Source organism: Xyrauchen texanus, chromosome 30 (genome assembly GCF_025860055.1).
Source record: "Xyrauchen texanus isolate HMW12.3.18 chromosome 30, RBS_HiC_50CHRs, whole genome shotgun sequence".
NCBI lineage: Eukaryota > Metazoa > Chordata > Actinopteri > Cypriniformes > Catostomidae > Xyrauchen > Xyrauchen texanus.
In genome coordinates, this window is record NC_068305.1 from 10,392,489 (window position 1) to 10,412,824 (window position 20,336).

The 20,336-nt window shown below is 39.1% G+C and overlaps 1 protein-coding gene across 1 annotated transcript; it reads left to right on the plus strand.

The window, feature by feature from the left end:
- The first annotated feature begins 1,603 nt into the window (after positions 1–1,603).
- On the plus strand, positions 1,604–20,079 carry nek2 (NIMA-related kinase 2). The gene is made up of 10 exons (XM_052099225.1): positions 1,604–1,740; positions 1,837–1,950; positions 4,101–4,318; positions 10,382–10,622; positions 11,580–11,662; positions 11,777–11,903; positions 12,456–12,678; positions 19,230–19,284; positions 19,451–19,521; positions 19,625–20,079. The coding sequence occupies exons 2-10, from the start codon at positions 1,852–1,854 to the stop codon at positions 19,834–19,836; spliced, it is 1,329 nt and encodes a 442-aa protein (XP_051955185.1). The 5' UTR covers positions 1,604–1,740; positions 1,837–1,851; the 3' UTR covers positions 19,837–20,079.
- The last annotated feature ends 257 nt before the right edge of the window (positions 20,080–20,336 follow it).

The window sequence follows — 20,336 nt, forward strand, 5'->3', positions numbered from 1 at the left end:
CCAGTGGCGAATTATCCTTCCGGGTTCCCCTACAAATGTATTGAACTCCAATAAAGAATTGGTTCGCAGTTCCTATTAAAGCTGTATTCTCTCATGTTGTACCCATTAGCGAATTCCATGTGTATGAGATTTAGTTTGTTTAATAAATATAATACAGGATTGTAAGTAAATAAATGGACTCAGAACAAACAGCTAACTGCATATGGTGTGCGTGCTTGCGTGCGCGCGCATGTATTTATGTATGTTTTATATATACACATGGGCGGACACAAGTTTGTAATGTACATATTTTGCTGTTTCGGAAGAAAATCGGTAGTTAAATTCACCAAAGTGGCATTCAGCTGATCACAAAATATAGTCAAGACATTATGCAAAAAAAACAACAACAACAACAACAGCACAATCACTATTTAAATATTCATTTCTGATCAAATCTAGACAGGCCCCATTTCCAGCAGTCATCAATACAACAATTTATACTTGAGTAATCATGCTAAATTGCTAATTTGGTACTAGAGAATCACTTGCCATTATATCAAACACAGTTGAAACTATTTGGTTCGTTAAATGAAGCTTAACATTGTCTTTGTTTTTGAGTTGCCACAGTATGTAATAGACTGGCATGTCTTAAGGTCAATATTAGGTAAAAAAAAAAAAATTGCAAAAAAAGAAACCGCTTTCTCTAGAAACTCATCAGTCAATCATTGTTTTGAGGGATGAATGCTTTACAATACTTGAAATTGCCTATATATATACACACACGTATTCTAAATGATACTTCAGCACTGGTAGATGTTTTTCACTTGTTTTGATTATAAAAACTGTAAGTACATTAAGACAAAATACACATGTTAAAAATATATTCTCTGAAAAACCTGAATATATTATGCAGTGTTGTTTCTAAAACAAGATCAATCAAATTGATCTTGTTTTATGGATTTTTTTATATTTTTACAGGAAAACAATACAAAACATATTATCAAGAATAAAGGTAATCCCGTTACATGTATTCTGTTACTCCCCAACAGTGTGTGTGTGTGTGTGTGTGTGTGTGTGTGTGTGTGTGTGTGTGTGTGTATGTATATATGTATATATATGTATGTATGAAAAGAAACAAATCTAAAATGAGGAAAAGTTTTATATGTAAACGTTGCCCCTGCCACACCCACACCTGACGACAAACCCGCTGCTGCCACCAAGTGGATGAACAGTCAATGTGCTGCATGTAAGTTTAAAAAAGACAACAAAAACTAAGTGGGCAGACTGTACTTTTTTCATGAGTAATTGTTTTAATAATCACATTTGAAACTGCGTCAGAATACACATACTCGGATGAGGAAAACTGTTAAATAAACAAAGCATGTGATAGTGATGAAACTTATTAAATCTCCTTAAGGTTTTAAACTTAAGGTTAAAATGGTGTGGCTTGCGCTCGTTATAATGTGTGTCTGTGCCTTTAAGAAAAACTGTTCCGCTGTTCCCGGGCTGTCTCGCGGTTCTTTAGCGCTTGGCAACGTGCAAACTGTATCCTTACATGGGCCAATGAGATCACCGCCAGCAAACAATCCCAGCCAATGAGAATGCAGAGTTTGTGTGCACGTTTGAAATCGGCTTGCTTGTTTCTCAACACAAGCATGGAAAAAGTAAAGAGTTTTTAAATCGAAAACCCATCAAACGCCAGTTGCACTTAAAACTATTCCAGTCACCCGAGGTAAAGACAAACTGCGGTAGTGAGTTAATGTAAGTGAAACTACATGTGTGGACCCTGTTGCGGTTGTTTGTATACTGTATAACCTACATGTTTTAATAATAGAGCTGTGTTGTGTTTGTTTGAAGTCTGTTCCTGCATGTATGATGCCATCCAAGACTGAAGACTATGAGGTGATGCTCACCATCGGCTGCGGATCTTATGGGAAATGCCAGAAAATTAAGAGGAGATCAGATGGAAAGGTCTATAAAATTCCGATCAAACGATTTCTCACAAAAAAAAACTCCTTGAAGTGCATGGCATTTTTTTTTTTATTCGAAAAATTTGGAATATTGTTTTATTATTAGAGTTCTTATTTGTTTATAATTACATTCTAGATGAATGCTGTTCGATATTTTAACAGCATTACGAGCATAGCTTTTTAAGTCACTTGTGGTAATCAAAATGAGAAGATTATGCAATGACCCCAAAAAGGAAATACTTAAAGGGATAGTTCACCCAAAAATGACACTTGCCATCATTTAATTACCCTCATGGTATTCCAAACCTGTATGACATTTTTGCTCTGTGGAACAGAAAAGCTGAATTTTGAAGAAAATATAATGAACATGATTAGGGAGTGGATCTATCAAGCTCCAAAATGACAAAATAATATCTTTGAAAGTAGTGTATATGACTTATATGCTATATTCTAGGTCTTCTGAAATCCTATGATAGCTTTGTGTTAGGAAAAGATTTTCATTTTCAGTCGCTTTTCCCTGATAATCTTCCCCTCCACCAAAGATTTGAAATTGACAACAAAATTCCAAAGTATGTTTTAGTCGGATGCAAACACTAGGCTTCTGCGTACAGGTTGCTTGACACAAATTTCATCAGTACAGCTGTGCTTAAGCACTGAACTCACGTGGCACGATTTTTCAAGAGTGGTCTGTCTGCATCCTGCAAGACTACTACAAGACACGCCCACTACAAGTTACGCCCACTCCAAATAACCAACGAGATCCTGAAATCTCGGAACAGTTAGATGCTAAATTCATACACTGTTTGTTGTTTATTTTGAGTCCCGCAGCAACCATAAACACCTACACCTATTCATAACTCTAAACCTAACCATAACCACAAAGATTTTAAAAATGTAAAAGTTATTTTAAATTGATTCATACTGCCGTATCAGTAGGTGACATTTAATGAAAGTGAAGTGGAGAAGCTAGCGGTATGTTAAGCTAATAGGCTAACCGATAATCCTGTTAGCTAACAGATAAACGTTTATCTTACCATTTATGTCTCTTTATTATTGAACAAGCAGAAATTGTACAAACACCTTCAGGAAAAGAGTAAAGAGAACTTCCAAAAAAAATGCACATTTTACAAGTAAGTTAAGTTTACCATTTATATCTTCTGTTTAATAATATGATATTACATAATTTCAGAGTCATATTTAAAGAGTTAAGAGAAAATGAATCATACAGCAATTGCATAGGAAGTTCTTGTAGCCAATAGATTCACTTTATGATCCAAAGGGGGCGTTACGTGTAGTGGGCATGTCATGAAGTAGGTGTTCCTTGTAGTCTTGCAGAATGCAGACAGTTACACTTGTTTTTTTTTGTTGTTTTTTTATCCTTGCTTACATTGAACGTGCAACATGCACATTTCTGGAATATTTTGCACTAATTGGTGTGTACAAAAGGAGGCAATACTCACAACTGAGGGATTTCTGTCACAAAAAAGCACTCATTTTAATCGGTGTTAAATAATAGCATAAAGATGAAACAACATAATTGGATGTGCACGTAAAGAGCGCACTTGTGAGGAGGTCAGGGGATACCTGCATTCTGAAGGAAAATGAAGACATCTTTATCGGTCTTCGCTCCTGAAGAGAAATAGTCCAGTATTTCAAAGCAGTCGCAGCGTTCATGCGCCAATCACCTGTTTATGCATGCGCATAAACTAAATTAAGTATACTTTGAAAGGCTTGTGTTTGACTGACGCGACCCTTAAGAGTCTGTGTACAAAGCGTTTTTGTCATTTTGGAGCTTGACAGACCCAGTACCATTTCACTTTCATTATATGGTAAAGAATGACCATGGAGGAAAGACAATCATATAGGTTTGGAACAACATGAGGGTGTGTAATGAGGAGAGCACTTTATTCTTTGGGAGAACTATTCCAATAAATGTATGAATGCCATTGCATTAGATAATAGCAGTTCATAATAGTTATGAAAAAGGTCTTGTTTGCAGACCCCATTTGCTTTTATAATTTTGCTTTATATGGGAATTAATTCTGTATTCTAATTGAGGCTTAAGTATGTTTTGAGGCTACTGTGAATGATCGCATTGCAGTCACTGGTTTGTCTTTAAGCTGGTTATTTTTGATGGTATGATCTCTCTAGATTCTGGTATGGAAGGTTCTGGACTATGGCACCATGGCCGAGGCAGAGAAACAGATGCTGGTGTCAGAGGTCAATCTACTCCGAGAGTTGAAGCATCCAAATATCGTTCGATATTACGACCGAATTATAGACCGGACAAATACAACGTTATATATAGTGATGGAGTACTGTGAGGGTGGAGATCTTGCCAGTCTCATCAACAGATGCATCAAAGAGAGGTACACTTTGAATTGTTCACCCCAAATTGAAAATTCTAACCTAATTTACTCACCCTCATGTCATTTCAAACTCGTATGCTTTTGCTTTTTCCTTGCGACCCAAAAGCAGAATTTGAGAGGAGTCTGTAGGCTGCTTGCAAGCTCCAAAAATTATTGCATAAAAGTGGCCTATATGAAATTTAAGTTGTTATTCTCTAACGATCTTCCACTTTGCCAAAGCTATGCAATGAAATTCAGGCCCAGTTCAAAGCTGGGCAGTATGGCTACAAAAAAGATATCTCGATATTTTTCAGCCTATTGACGAGATCAGAATGAGAACGAGCTTTATTGACAAGTATTTTTACACATAAGGAATCTGTCTTAGTGACGGAAGGTTCCTGTGCACACACAATACAACAAGACAGTTATAATAATAAAAAAATTAATTAATTTAGGACATCTACTTTGTGCATTACAAGTTATTTGTAACTTTTTACAGATTGTTTCACTTTTATTTGACTATATCACCATTCCAGTGGGTCAGAAGTTTACATACATTAAGATAACTGTGCCTTTTAAGCAGCAAAATTTCCAGAAAATCATGTCTACTCAATTAACTTCTGATAGGACAGGTTGACCTGTGGATTTATTTTAAGGCCTACCTTTAAACTCAGTGCCTCTTTGCTTGATATCATGGAAAAATCTAAATAAATCAGCCAGGACATCGGGAAAAAAAAAACTGTGGACATCCATAAGTCTGGTTCATACTTGGGGAGTAATTTCCAAAACCTGAAGGTACCATGTTCACATGGGGACAAAGATCTTACTGTTTGGCCATTATGAGCATTATTATGTTTAATGGAAAAAGGGTGAGGCTTGCAAGCCGAAGAACACCATCCCAAACGTGAAGCATGGGAGTGGTAGCATCATGTTGTGGGGGTGCTTTGCTGCAAGAGGGACTGATGCACTTCACAAATGGATGACATCATGAGGAAGGAAAATGATGTGGATATATTGAAGCAACATCTAAAGATATCAGCCAGGAAGTTATAGCTTGGTCACAAATGGGTCTTCCAAATGGACAATGACCCCAAGCATACCTCCAAAGTTGTGGCAAAATGGCTTAAGGACAACAAAGTCAAGGTGTTTGAGTGGCTATCACAAAGCCCTGACCTCAATCCAATAGAACATTTGTGGGCAGAAATGAAAAAGCTTGTGTGATCAAGGAGGCCTACAAAAATGACTCTGTTACACCAGTTCTGTCTGGAGGAATGGGCCAAAATGCCAGCAACTTAATTTGAGAAGCTTGTGGAAGGCTACTCAAAATGTTTGACCCAAGTTAAACAATTTAAAGGCAATGCTACCAAATACTAACAAAGTGTACATGCAGTGCATCCGTAAAGTATTCACAGCACTTCGCTTTTTCCACATTTTGTTATGTTACAGCCTTATTCCAAAATTGATAAAATTAATAGTTTTTCTCAAAATTCTACAAACAATACCCCATAATGACAACGTGAAAGAAGTTTGTTTGAAATTTTGCAAATGTATTAAAAATAAAAAACGAATCACATCACATGTACATAAGTATTCACAGCCTTTGCTCAATACTATGTTTAAGCACCTTTGGCACCAATTACAGCCTCAAGTCTATTTGTGTATGATGCTACAAGCTTGGCACACCTATTTTTGGGCAGTTTCTCCCATTCTTTGCAGGACCTCTCAAGCTCCATCAGGTTGGATGGGGAGCGTCGGTGCACAGCCATTTTCAGATCTCTCCAGAGATGTTCAAGTCTGGGCTCTGGCTGAGCCACTCAAGGACACTCACAGTGTCCCGTAGAGTTGTCCCGTAGCCACTCTTTTGTTATCTTGGCTGTGTGCTTATGGTCGTTGTCCTGTTGGAAGCTGAACCTTCATCCCAGTCTGAGGTCCAGAGCACTCTGGAGCAGGTTTTCATAGAGGATGTGTCTGTACATTGCTGCATTCATCTTTCCATCGATCCTGACTAGTCTCCCAGTTCCTGCTGCTGAAAAACCCTTCTCCCCTGGTTGCTCAGTTTGGCCAGGCGGCCAGCTCTAGGAAGAGTCCTGGTGGTTCCAAATGCCTTCCATTTATGGATGATGGAGGTCACTGTGCTCATTGGGACCTTCAATGCTGCAGACATTTTTCTGTACCCTTCCCCAGATCTGTGCCTCGATACAATCCTGTCTCGGAGGTCTACAGACAAATCCTTGGACTTCATGGCTCGGTTTGTGCTCTGACATGCACGGTTAACTGTGGGACCTTATATAGATAGGTGTGTGCCTTTCCAAATCATGTCCAATCAACTGAATTTACCACAGGTGGACTCCAATCAAGTTGTAAAAACATCTCAAGGATGATCAGTGGAAACAGGATGCACCTGAGCCCAATTTTGAGTGTCATGGCAAAGGCTGTGAATACTTATGTACATGTGTTTTTTTTTTTTTTTTTTTTTATACTTTTGCAAAGATTTCAAACAAACTTCTTTCACATTGTTATTATGGTGTATTGTTTGTAGAATTTTTATGAAAATAATTTATATAATAAATTTTATAGTAAGGCTGTAACACAACAAAATGTGGAAAAAGTGAAGCGCTGTGAATACTTTCTGGAATCTCTGTAAACTTCTGACCCACTGGGAATGTGATGAAAGAAATAAAAGCTGTAATAAATAATTCTCTCTTCTATTATTCTGACATTTCACATTCTTAAAGGGGACATACTATGCCCCTTTTTACACTATGTAATATAAGTCTCAAGTGTCCCCAGAATGTGTCTGTCAAGTTTCAGCTCTGTTATACCCTTGTTCCAAATGGGCTGTTTTAATGTCTGTAGCTAAGGAGCTGCTGGTCCCCATACCCCTTTCTAGAAGGGAGTTGTGCCTTTCCTGCTGGTGCCATGGATAACCTGGGATAACAAAATTATTAATAATACAGAGAACACACTGTCAATCATCTTACTGTATTTTGCATAACAAAGGTTGAGTTATGAAATATGAAAAACGGCGAAAATGCCACTATCGTTTCATAAACGTTTTTGAAATAATGACTGGTTTTATTACATGGAAAATCTTTATTGCATGACCACTCAAGTGGATGATGCCAATCAGTTTATATAGTAACTGAAACGGAGCTACAGCTTCATTGTTATGGAATAAGGTAGCTAGGGACTAGTTGCTAAGTTACACAGAGCATATGTCACCATTAAAATAAAGTAGTGATCCTAACTGACCTAAGACAGTGAATGTTTTCTATGATTAAATGTCAGGAATTGTGTTTAAATGAGTTTAAATGTATTGGGCTAAGGTGTGTGTGTGTAAACTTCTGACTTCAAGTGTATATATACATATGAAATACAAATAAAAATCTGTTATATACAGATGCAATGGAATGTATGGCAGAAGAGGCAGGGTATGTTTGATAAATATAAATAGACTAAGCTGTGTATTGCGCACAAATTTTGCTCAATGGGGCAGTTTTAACTGTTCATGAGATGGATAGCCTGAGGGGTAAAACTGTTCCTGTGCCTGACTGTTCTGTTGCTCAGTGCTCTAGCACCATCCGGAAGGCAACAGTTCAAAAAGGTAGTCGGCTGGGTGAGTGGGGCCCAGAGTGATTTTTCCAGCCCTTTTCCTTAATCTGGAGGTGTACAGATCTTGAAGGGAGGGCAGGAGGCAACCACTAATTTGCAGTCTAAACTGTCCTTTTAGTTTTCTGATGTCCGATTTTGTAGCTGAACCAAACCAGACAGTTATTGACGTGCAGAGGACAGAATCAATGACTGCTGAGTAGAACTGGATTAGCAGCGTCTGTGGCAGGTTGAACTTTCTCAACTGGCGAAGGAAGTACAACCACTGCTGGGCCTTTTTCACAATGGAGTCAATGTGGGTTTCCCACTTCATGTCCCTGTGAGATTGTAGTGCCCATAAACCTGAATGACTCCACTGCTGCCACAGTGCTGTTTAGAATGGTGAGCGAGATCGATGCTGAGGTGTTCCACTATCATCTCCATTGTTTTGAGCGTGTTCAGCTCCACTTTGTTTTGACAGCATCAGTGAGCCAGCCGTTCAACCTCCCTTCTGTATACAGGCTCATCGTCATCTTGAATGAGGCAGATGACAGTAGTGTCATCTGCAAACTTCAGGAGCTTGACAGAGGGGTCCTTGGCAGTGCAGTCATTTGTGTACAGGGAAGAGAGTAGTAGGGAGAGCACACCCAGCAGGGAACTTCACACTGCTCCAATGATCTGTTGAAGATCTGTGTGAAGATATGGACCAGCTGGTCAGCACAGGAGTTTAGACAGGTGGGTGAAACACCATCTGGGCCCTGTGCCTTGTCTTTTGTTTCCGGAAGACAAGGTACACCTCTTCACAGATCTTAAGTGCAGATTGAGTAGGAGGAGGGGGGTTGCAGGAGGTGTTGTTTATTTGAAGTGAAGTTCTGAGTGGGTGTGGGGTGTGAGACTGGGCCTTTCAAATCTACAGTAAAACACATTCAAGTTGTCAGCCAGTTGTTGATTCCCTACAGTGTTGGGGGATGGTGTCTTGAAGTTGGTGAAGTCTTTCAGGCCTCTCCAAACTAGCGTCGTTAGCTAAACTTGTTTTTCAGCTTATCAGAACAGTTTCTTTTAGCCACTCAGATTTCCTTATTCGGTGTGTTCCTGGCCTGATTGCACAAGATTTTATCCCCATTTCTGTAAGCATCCTCTTTGATCTGACGAAGCTGCCTGAGTTTTGCTGTAAACCATGGTTTGTCATTGTATGTTAAATAAGTCCTAGTATGCACATATCCTCACAGAAACTGATATATGATGTCACAGTATATGTGAGCTCATCTAGATTGGTGTCTGCAGCTTCAAATACACTCCAATCAGTTAAGTCAAAGAAGGCTTGTAGTTCCTGCTCTGCTTCATTGGTCTTTCTTTACAATCTTTACTACAGGTTTAGCAGATTTATGTTTCTGTCTGTTGGTTGGAAGATGATGAACCAGACAGTGATCAGAGAGTCCTAAAGCTGCACGTGGGACAGAGTGATATGCATTCTTTATTGTTGTGTAGCAATGATTCAACTCTGATGGGGCATGTAATGTGCTGTCTATATTTTGGCAGTTCACGGGTGAGGTTGACCATGTTAATTTCACAGAGATTATTAATAAGTGAGTCTGGAAATTGTTGTTCCATGTCTGTGATCTGATCAGCCAGCTGTTGCAGCTCTGCGCTCACACGTTTGTGGAGGAATGAAAACACCCATGGCGAGTTGAACGGCTTACAGTTGATAAAAAGCAATTCCAAATTAGGACAGCACATCTTCTTTAACGTTGTCACCTCTATACACCAATTTTCATTGATAGAAACACGTTTTCCCGCCTCTCGTTTTCCCCAGTTAAATCCGCAATGCGATTCTCTCTCTGAACAGTTTAAAGCCCGACAGATGTAACGGGCTGTCCGGAATGGCTTCACTTGGGCTGGTTTCTATGAAGCACAAGGCAGCAGAGGTGGAAAAGTCCTTGTTTGTATGGGTGAGGAGATGTAGTTAGTCCGTTTTGTTAGGAAGAGAGCGATGTCAGCACGGCAGAGTATTTATCTCAATCGGAGCATGACCAGCATGCTAGCTCACTTCCCTCACTTGCGCCTCATAGTGCACTTGAACAACACAGCTGCGCCTCCAGCTAAAATGTCTAGCAAAACTTCAGAATAGTCTAAATTGGAAAATGATTGGCTGGTATGTGCTGCTGGATGTTCATCAGTTTGTCCCTGGTAAAACTGATTGGGGAAAAAACTAAAATAACTCCATTTTCAATATATATATCTCTCCAAAATTATGTATTTGCCCTAAAATTGCTCAACCATATTTTCATCCAAACAGCCGTTTTTACTCTCTTATACTGTGCTTAGTTTGTAGATTTGTATAATAACTTGAAGCAGTTACTAATGTTTGGAGTTGTGTGAACGCTTCAACCTGCAATACTTTCAAACTGCAGGTTATTTTGTTGTTTCAGCACAAATTTGTGAATTGAGCAGTAATTTCTGAGCTTTACAACATTGTTTTTTACACTTTCTTTGCAGACGATACCTAGAGGAGGAATTTATCTTGCGTGTTTTGGCACAGTTGTCTCTGGCATTAAAAGAGTGTCATGGTAGAAGTGACGGCAGCAGTACAGTTCTGCACCGTGACCTGAAACCTGCAAACATCTTCTTGGATGTCAAACAGAATGTAAAGCTTGGCGATTTTGGTTTGGCTCGAATACTCAACCATGACACGAGCTTCGCCAAAACATTTGTAGGAACTCCATATTATATGTCACCAGTAAGTGTACTTTAATCTCAAGCAATTGTCTTTTTTTATAAGTTGATGTTATGCTCCATTTATTACCATTTACGGATTTTATTAAACATGTTTACTGATTTCTTATTATATAAAAAAATATTATTTTGTATTAGCTTTAGTCACCCTCATGCCATCCCAGATGACAGACTTTCTTCTGCTGAACACAAATGAAATTTTTTAGAAGAATAGTTCAGCTCTGTAGGTCCATACAATACAAGTGAATAGTGACCAAAACTTTGAAGCGCCAAGAAGCACACTAAGGCACCATAAAAGTAATCCATAGGACTCCAGTGGTTTAATTCATGTTTCAGAAGTGATATGATAGGTGTGGGTGAGAAATCAGCTGGCTGTCATTGAAAATGAATGACTTCCGGTCGATTTGATGCTCTCGCAACCTCTGGTGTGAACTCACGGTTATGGATTATTTTATGCTGCGTCTGTGCTTTTTAAGCTTCAAAGTTTTTGACTCTGACTTGCTGTGTATGGCCCTAAAAAGTTGAAATATTCTTCTAAAAATCTTTGAAACTAAGTCACCAATTCGTTAAAATAAAAAATGAGAAACAGGATTTACTGTTGGATGAAATATCCCAGGGGATCTGGTGAGAAGCAAAAGGTTTTGCAGGTAAAGCAAAGCACAGGACATTACAAATGTGGGGTCATATTTACACTGACAAATATTGTTACACACATCAATGGCATGTTTTGTTTTTTGACCCAACTCTCCTTAAGAACACTCCTGAGGGACTGGAATGAGTTCTACCTTTTTTGAATAATAATTTTTTTTTCTGCTGTATTTCAAAGCTTTGTAAAATGTTCATGTCTTGATTTGCATATGAAAAGTTTTGGAAATGCCACAGTTTCTTCATTGTATTTCTTTCTGTCTAGACTTGGAATTGCTGTGATGTTAAATGTAAACATTAATATTTTCCTTCACAGGAACAGATTAATCGAATGTCCTACAACGAAAAATCTGATATATGGTCGTTGGGATGTTTACTCTATGAGCTATGTGCTTTATCGTAAGTTTAAATGCTTCATCTTTACGATCATATTTTTACTGTGATTTACACTGAATTCAAATAAATTGCCTTTAATTTGGATTCAATTTAAATTTCTTTTTTTTTTTTTTTAAGTCCCCCATTCACAGCATACAACCAAACTGAGTTGGCCGGAAAAATCAGAGAAGGGAAGTTTAGAAGAATTCCTTACCGATACTCTGAGGATCTGAACACACTCCTGTCAAGAATGCTTAACTTAAAGGTAAAATAGTTTTGGCAGGAAATGGATCAGGCAAGCGTCACTATTACTATAGCTTATACTATAATACTTATACTATATATTGGTTTAGGGATTTGTTGTGCTATTGAGAAATGTGCTATTCTCTAAGCAATTGTACAATTTTCACCTGGCCAGCCATACAGCAGCCCAAAAAATCCTATAGTCATACATGGAAGGAGGGACTCAATCCATATATAGGGACTCTAAAATCACAGAACAACCACTCCGAACACCCTAGCAACCACACTGCAGCCTGCTAAAAACTTACTCTGAACACCTTAGCAACCAAATATCAATGCCTGGGAACCACTCAAAACATCTTAGCATTGTGGAAGTTTTGCATGAGCAAACAATATTTTAATAATGAATTTATTCCTCGAACAACCCTATACAGTGAATCTGGTAAGCACTCATGGGTCAGCCAATATGCCTGCCCAACATTCTGGTTAAATTCTCCTAAAAGTCTTCTTTTTTTTTTTTTTCTGTTGTCCTATAAAGCTCTTTTGGCCCAAACTGCTTTGCTGTTTTTGTTAGGATTACCTGAGACCCTCGGTGGAGTCCATTCTGCAGAACAGCCTGATCTCGGGACATGTGGTCCAGGAACAGAAGAAGCTGCTGGAGAAACAGCGCCGCAAGTCAGTGGATGTTGAGCAGCCCAAACAGACAGAGTTGGCACTTCTGGCAGAGCTGCGGCTGAAGGAGCAGATTCTACGTGAGCGCGAGCAGACCCTCAAAGAACGAGAGCAGCGATTAGAGCGTGAGTCCACTTGTAGTTAAACATTCTGGATGCTTACATGGTTTTACAGGAATTATGTGATTTTACAGTGTTATAAATAAAGATTTCAGACCCTGCTTTTTTCACATTTTGTTATGTTGAAGCTAAAATGCTTCAAAGGATTATTATAATATTTCACATCAATCTACACTCCATTCCCCAAAATGACAAAGCAAAAAACAGATTTTTGATAACGTTGCACATTTAATAAAAAGATTAAACCTGAAATATCACATTGACAAATGTATTCAGACCCTTTGCGATGACACATGAAATTTAGCTCAGGTGCATCACATTTCTCCAACTGTGGCAAATTCAATTGATTGGACATGATTTGGAAAGGCATACATGTGTCTATATAAGGTCTCGCAGCTGAAAATGCATATCAGAACAAAAACCAAGCAATGAGGTCAAAGGAACTGCCTGCACAGCTCAGAGACTGGATTGTGTCGAGGCACAGATCTGGGAAAGGCTACAAAAAAAATTTGGCTGCATTGAAGATTCCCAAGAGCACATTGGCCTCGATAATTCTTAAACAGAAGTTTGGAACAATCAGGACTCTTCCTAGAACTGAGCAATCAGATGAGAAGGGCCTTGGTATGAGAGGTGACCAAGAACCCGACGGTCACTCTGGTTGAGCTCCAGAGATCATTTGTGGAGATGGGAGAAGCCAGAAGGACAACCATCACTGCAACACTCCACCGATCTGGACTTTATGGCAGAGTGCCCAGACAGAAGCCACTCCTCAGTGCAAGACACAAAAAGCACCTAAAGGAGTCTCAGACTGTGAGAAACAAGATTTTCTGGTCTGATGAAACGAGGATTGAACCGTTTGACCTCAATTCCAAGCATCATGTCTGGAGCAAACCAGGCACCACTCATTCCATCCCAATGATGAAGCATGGTCGTCGCAGCATCATGCTGTGGAGGTGTTTTTCAGCAGCAAGTACAGGGGGACTGGTCAGGGTTGAAGCATACAGAGATATCTTTAATGAAAACCCGGTCCAGTGCACTCAACCTCAGACTGGGTCGAAGGTTCACTTTCCAACAGGACAATATCCCCAAGCACACAGCCAAGACAATTTAAGAGTGGATTAGGGACAACTCTGTGAATGTCCTTGAGTGGCGCTGCCAGAGCCTGGACTTGAACCCAATCGAACATCTGAGACCTGAAAATGGCTTTCCACCAACAGTCCCATCCAACCTGACAGAGCTTGAGAGGATCTGTAGAGAAGAATGGCAGAAAATCCACAAATCCGGGTGTGCAAAGCTTGTTTCATCATACCCAAAATGTCTTGAGGCTGTAATCGCTGTTCTGTTTCTGTACTGAGTTAAGGGTCTAAATACTTCTGTCAATGTGGTTTCAGTTTTTTTTTATTTATTTTTTTTATAAATTTGCAAAGTTAACAAAAATCTGTTTTTAGCATTGTCATAATGGGGTATGGAGTGTAGATTGATGTGAAAAAAATAATAATTTAAAGCATTTTAATATAAGGCTGCAACATAAGATTTAAAAAAAAATCTTTGTTAGAGCCAGTTGTCCTTTGTCTTTGAAGACTGTAGTGTTCATGAAATTTTTAGGTAATTTCAAGCATTGTATAGCCTTAATTTCTCAAAACACTGAGTTTCTTGAAAAAGCCGTTTTTTGTGCCCTTTTTTTTTTTCTTTTTTTAAACTTAATATTGACCTTAAGACATGCCAGTCTATGCACAGCATACTCTGGCAACTCAAAAACAAACACCCATGGGGCTTTTCCACTACACAGTACGACTCTACTCGCTTTTTTGGTGTTTTCCACAGTGTACTTTTTTAGTACCACCTCAGTCGAGGTTTCAGCTGAACCGATACTAAATGTGACCGCAAAATCCTGCAAATGTCTTCTTGTTCAGGGAGCATCGTCACTACCAGAATCACTGGATTTCTGACCCGGAAACAATCCGCTAGTTTTAAAGTTAGTAACCATGATGGCAGTATCGTTTGATCACGTGACTTTCAAATTGTGAAAAAAGAAATGGCTGTGCGCAAAACTACACCGTGGTCAATAAACGAGGTGCAGACGGTCCACTCGTTAGCGATGGGCGTAACGAAAAAGTATTTCAGAGAGTGTCTCAGCTGTTGGCTGCACACTGCTACCAACAGTATAGGAAAAGGTAAAATAATAAAATGAATTGTGACTACAAAACCATCAAGGAAAAGTGGAAGTGGTTCGACCAAATGGACGCTATCTAAATCGGCGAGCAATGCGAGGGAGAGCGCCCTGGCCACGATGGAGGATGATACGTTTTGTTACGTTAACTCTATACTCTGCTTGAAAGCTTCAATTTAGTTGACCAGCTACTGGAAGCTTGCTTCTAAAACAACCAGGCCAAATTATCGGTTACATTTGTGCAAAATCACCATGCAACAACTGCTTTATGCAGCACAATGAGCTAGTAGCTAACAGCTAGCGGTTGTGTTATTGTTTTGGTCGAAACAATAGCTTTCAACTGTGTTTGAGATATTGACAAGTGATGTTATATTAGCAATTTAGCATGAATACTCAAGGATAAGGTGTTGTAGTGATGGCTGCTGGAAATGGGGCCTGTCTAGATTTGATCAAAAATGACTTTATTCAAATAGTGATGGTGCTGTTTTTTACATCAATAATGTCTTGACTATACTTTGTGATCAGTTGAATGCCACTTTGGTGAATTAAAGTACCAATTTCCTCCCGAAACAGCTAAATCTGTACATTATTCCAAACTATTGGCTGCCAGTGTACATAAACGCAATTTATTCAAAACCAATTTTATCAAGTATGTTCTTAATAGTCTTCTCAACCAATTGGGGTAGACCATAGTTTAGAGGAGTCGGGTTCAGATCTGATTTTCTAGTTTTCAGCCCTTAAAAAATGAAATCCCTACCCTTCATTGTCATTGAGCATAAAAACATCTTGTTTGGGTATTTTTAATCATCACAGTATTACGTAAGACAATGCTTTTCAATCAACTATAGTTCAGGTCAATAATTTGTTCATTATTGGTAAGAATGTGGAAAAAAAAAGTTAAAATATTTTTTAACTCACTAGAAGGTTTTTGTTTTCCCATTAGTTGACTCTAGTTGTCTCTTTCTTGTAGTGATCGTTAGGTTTAAAGTTTTTGTATTAGAGGTGGTTTTCTTAAAGGGATAGTTCACACCAAAAGCATAATTCTCTCATCATGTACTCACCCTTAAGGCCCCTGCATACTCAAGTACTTAATTTTTCGCTCCGAGCCAAAAAGTCAGAAAATGCTGAGCAAAAACATATACCACTGAGGACCCTCAAAACGAGATGTAAAACAATAAGAAATGTGACATTAAAATATATGATCAATTACTTCATGATTAATTCTATGAGTCTTATCCAAAACGTAGTGAACAACCTCCGGAGGCAGCAAAAAAAAGAAAAGAAAAGATGCACAACAGAGATTTACAGTATTGGTGAAAACCTTAAATGAAAACAGTCTGATTAACATGCAGCTGCCATGGCTGAATCACAACATGCTGATATTCAGTACACTTGCTTATTCAATATTGCTTACAAATAATAATACTAATAATATAGCATTTATTATATTATTGTTACTATGAGTTTTATTGTGACTGCTTTGAATATTACAGTTTAAATTACATTAAATGACATCCTTCTGCTGTTTAATGATCACACTTGGCCATATAGAGGCTTTTTATTATTATTTTCAAATGGTATTTGATTTCATCTCAAAACTCACACATTACATTTTCATTTTGCTTATATCAGCATACTTTAATATGGTACTGAAATTAACAAAATTATATTGTATCGTTTTTAATTCTTTGGTGTCATGATATTTCATTAGTACCAGTATACCGCGCAACCCTACTCAAGTGTTCATTCACACATCTGTCTGAACTAAGATATGCCTCTATCATTGTTATGCTTTGTTCTCCACATTAACACTTTTATACACATCTTTGCAATTGTATTAGTGTCATAATAAATTACAATAACAGAGTGTAACAGGCACATATTCTGGCTGCTTGTAGCATAACAGATAAAAACTTGGGACACTAAAGAGACCTTTCTACTGACTCTGGAAAAACACCAAACGAAAGAAGCCCAGGCTCCCTGCTCATCTGCTTGAACATGCCTTAAGCATGCTGCATGGAGGGATGAGGACTGCAGATGTGGCCAGGGCAATAAATTGCAATGTTCCTACTGAGACAGCGCTACAGGGAGACAAGAAGGACAGCTGATTGTCCTCGCAGTGGCAGACCACGTGTAACGCCTACGCAGTATCGGTACATCCGAATATCACACCTGGTACAGGATGGCAACAACATTTGCCCGAGTTACACCAGGAATAGACTGAGAGAGGCTGGACTGAGGGTTTGTAGGCCTTTTGTAAGGCTGGTGCTTACTAGACATCACCTGCAACAACGTCACCTATGGGCACAAACCCACCTTCGCTGGACCAGACAGGACTTGCAAAAAGTGCTCTTCACTGACGAGTCCCGGTTTTGTCTCACCAGGGGTGATGGTGCGTTTATCTTCAAAGGAATGAGTGTTACACAGAGGCCTGTACTCTGGAGTGGGATCCATTTGGAGGTGGAGGATCCATCACGGTCTGGGGCAGTGTGTCACAGCATCATCGGACTGAGCTTGTTGTCGTTGCATCTCAACGCTGTGCTTTACAGGGAAGACATCCCCCTCCCTCGTGGTACCCTTCCTGTTGGCTCATCCTGACATGACCCTCCAGCATGACAATGCCACCAGCCATACTGCTTGTTCTGTGTGTGATTTCCTGCAAGACAGTAATGTCAGTGTTCTGCCATAGCCAGCGAAGAGCCCGGGCTAGGGCCATTCCCCCCAGAAATGTCCGGAAACTCGCTAGTGCCTTGTTAGAATTCTTGCTGCGAGTGTGGTAACGTCTCGCAGCAAGAACTGGCCAATCTGGTGCAGTCCATGAGGAGGAGATGCACTGCAGTACTTAATGCAGCTGATGGCCACATAAGATACTGACTGTTACTTTTGACTTTGACATGTAAAACCTTAAAAAACATAGTTTTCTGAATGTTCGGAAACAGTATACTGTTGCTCAGCTGTTTAGAACTTATTTTTACCCCTGAACAAAGAACGAAGAACCACCTCTTCAGAAGTATATCGAGGCCTTAAGTGTTTAGCAGCCGGTAAGAAGTTTTCCTAAAAATTTGCCCTGGCGAGCTGTTACGAACCACCGAATCTATCTCAAAAACACCTTCATTTTAGTGACGGGTTGTTCGCGAACGAGTCTGCTCTAATAGCCGTCTCATGTATGTGAACGTTGGGAGCCGGCTCGCATATCAGAAGAGCTGAATCTATTTATTAAAATATTTTACAAATTAAGATATGAATAATCAAAATTTTTAAATGAATAGAAATAACTTGTTCAAAGAATGAAAAAAGAAATAAAATAATATAAGCCTAAATGCTCAAGCGCACACATTTGTTCTGACTGTCTGCTCAGACTAACAGCCTCACCTTTTTTTCCTGTCAACCAGACACGTAGCGTCAACCAATGAAACAAAGATGCGTGAGGGAGGGCGGAGCCAACTTATGTTGTTCAGATTGTGTTCGTTTTGAATCGTTACATTTAAATGCACTGTTTATATACATTAAAAACTTTCAATGCACTTGTGTAATAGCATCCTTCTTTTTTACATTTATTTCAATTTGTGGGATGCTGCAGTTTTACAAATTATTTATTTTTCTTTTGATATGGTGGAATATTCTATTGTCAGTACTGCCGCTCCCTACACTCATACTACGCGGTCCGCGTGGGGCACCTAAAGTCCACCGGCTGCCCTTACTCGCACGTTATACGTTATTCAAGGACCCGAAAGCAGTTGCGGAACGCAGATGATTGCTTCGCTCGTTTCACGTGAACCCCTAGATTTTGTTTTCAATGACGTCACACCCGTTCATTAGATTTCCTATGAATAATGCCGGGGCCTTTATGCCACCTTAAAGGTGCTGCAAGCGATTTTAGCATTCTGAAACTTTCACGTGTCTGAGCCGTTGAATTAGCCACACCCCCTCATAAAAAAAAAAAACTTCTTCAAAAATCATTTTGAAAACAAAACCGAGCAAAAGAGCAGCATTGTTTGTTCCTGTGGCTGTCAAATCAACAGTGGCACAATAGCTCCCTCAACTGACAAACATTATGAATCATAGCCTCAACGATCCGCTTCAAATACAACACTATGAGAACAAGCAAAATGATTGACAGGTGAAAAGTGCCAGTGTCCGTGGACACATTATTGTTTGCTGTTTACAAAATCTACAGCAGTCAGATCTCTGGACACTCATTTCATTAATATTTTTAAGGTAGTAGGAACATTTTTGGCATAATTGTCCATGAAAATATCTCTTGAGGCACCTTTAAACTCACATGAATTTCTTTCCTCAGTGGAACACAAAGTTCAAAACTGTTGGATGTACAAATCAATAACTGCTTGTTCGATTTCATTGCATCTAACCTTTCCCTTTTTTGCAGAAAGGGAACAGGAGCTGTGTGTCAGAGAACAACAATCAAATGAAAAGCTGGCCAGGTAAATATACAGCTGTTGCTTAATTCTGACACACTGTCAAATTGTATCGATGGAGGTTGCTGTTGTTGGTCATTGGAGGTTTTCTTACTACTGGTTGCCCTTACATTACTGGTGGGCTGCATAACTAGCCATTACTATTTTATCGTTCTATGTGTCTTACTAACAGAGCTGAGAACTTGTTGAAGGCCTATAATTTGATGCGCCAGCAAAGGACGCCATCTCTAATCAGTGACACAGGTATAAAAAAAAATTGTGTGTAAGCATTTAACCCCATATAAGTACTGTACTGACAGCAAATGCTTTGAAATGTTGGATGAGATATCACTCTGTGTTTCAACAGAAAATGAAGAGAATGTCTCTCCAGGAAAGAAGAGGCTTCATTTTGCAGGTGACGGCAAGGAGAACAGCAAACCTGAAAGGAGACCGTCTGCTAAATCTCAAGAGCAGTGTCTTGTGAAGAGGCACCAGTGGGAAAACATGCATATCCAGGCTCTTGATGAAAAGGAAAAGCTGTACCCACTAAAGCCCAGAGAAATGCAGGGCATTCGCTAACCGCATGCATCAAACGAGAGCAATTTACTACTGAAAACATTGATGCTGTCAATCAAGTGAAGAGGCTTTTTAGCAGTGTACATTAGGACGCTTTAATTTATTTGCGACAGCATTTGTACAGTACAGCGGCAAAAGTATAAGGCTGTTGATTTTCATTTAATGCATTTGAGATGGGAATCACACCAGACGATTTTATTAAATGATAATGAGCTAACATTCTTGCCATTTTATAAGTGTATTACTGAGACTTTTTTTTATGTATATGGATTCATTGTTTCTTTGGAATAAAGTTATTGTATTGGCCTTTTGGGATTTTTTTTTTCTTTTTTTTTTTTCTTGTTTTTCATCATAAAAAAAAAAAAAACGTGGAATAAATGTCAGTACAAGTTCAAAAACAAACTGCTGTTCAGTGTTAAGGGAGATGCTGGAAAAAAATCAAGTGATGGAGTTTTCCTCGATCCCTAATTTAACCAATCACGGTCGAGGAGGGGCGTGGCCTG

Coding starts and splice junctions, on each gene's coding strand:
- nek2 (XM_052099225.1), top strand. CDS start 1,852: ATGATGCCATCCAAGACTGAAGACTATGAGGTGATGCTCACCATCGGC. Junction 1,951..4,100: donor AGAGGAGATCAGATGGAAAG/GTCTATAAAATT, acceptor TGATCTCTCTAG/ATTCTGGTATGGAAGGTTCT. Junction 10,623..11,579: donor CTCCATATTATATGTCACCA/GTAAGTGTACTT, acceptor TTTCCTTCACAG/GAACAGATTAATCGAATGTC.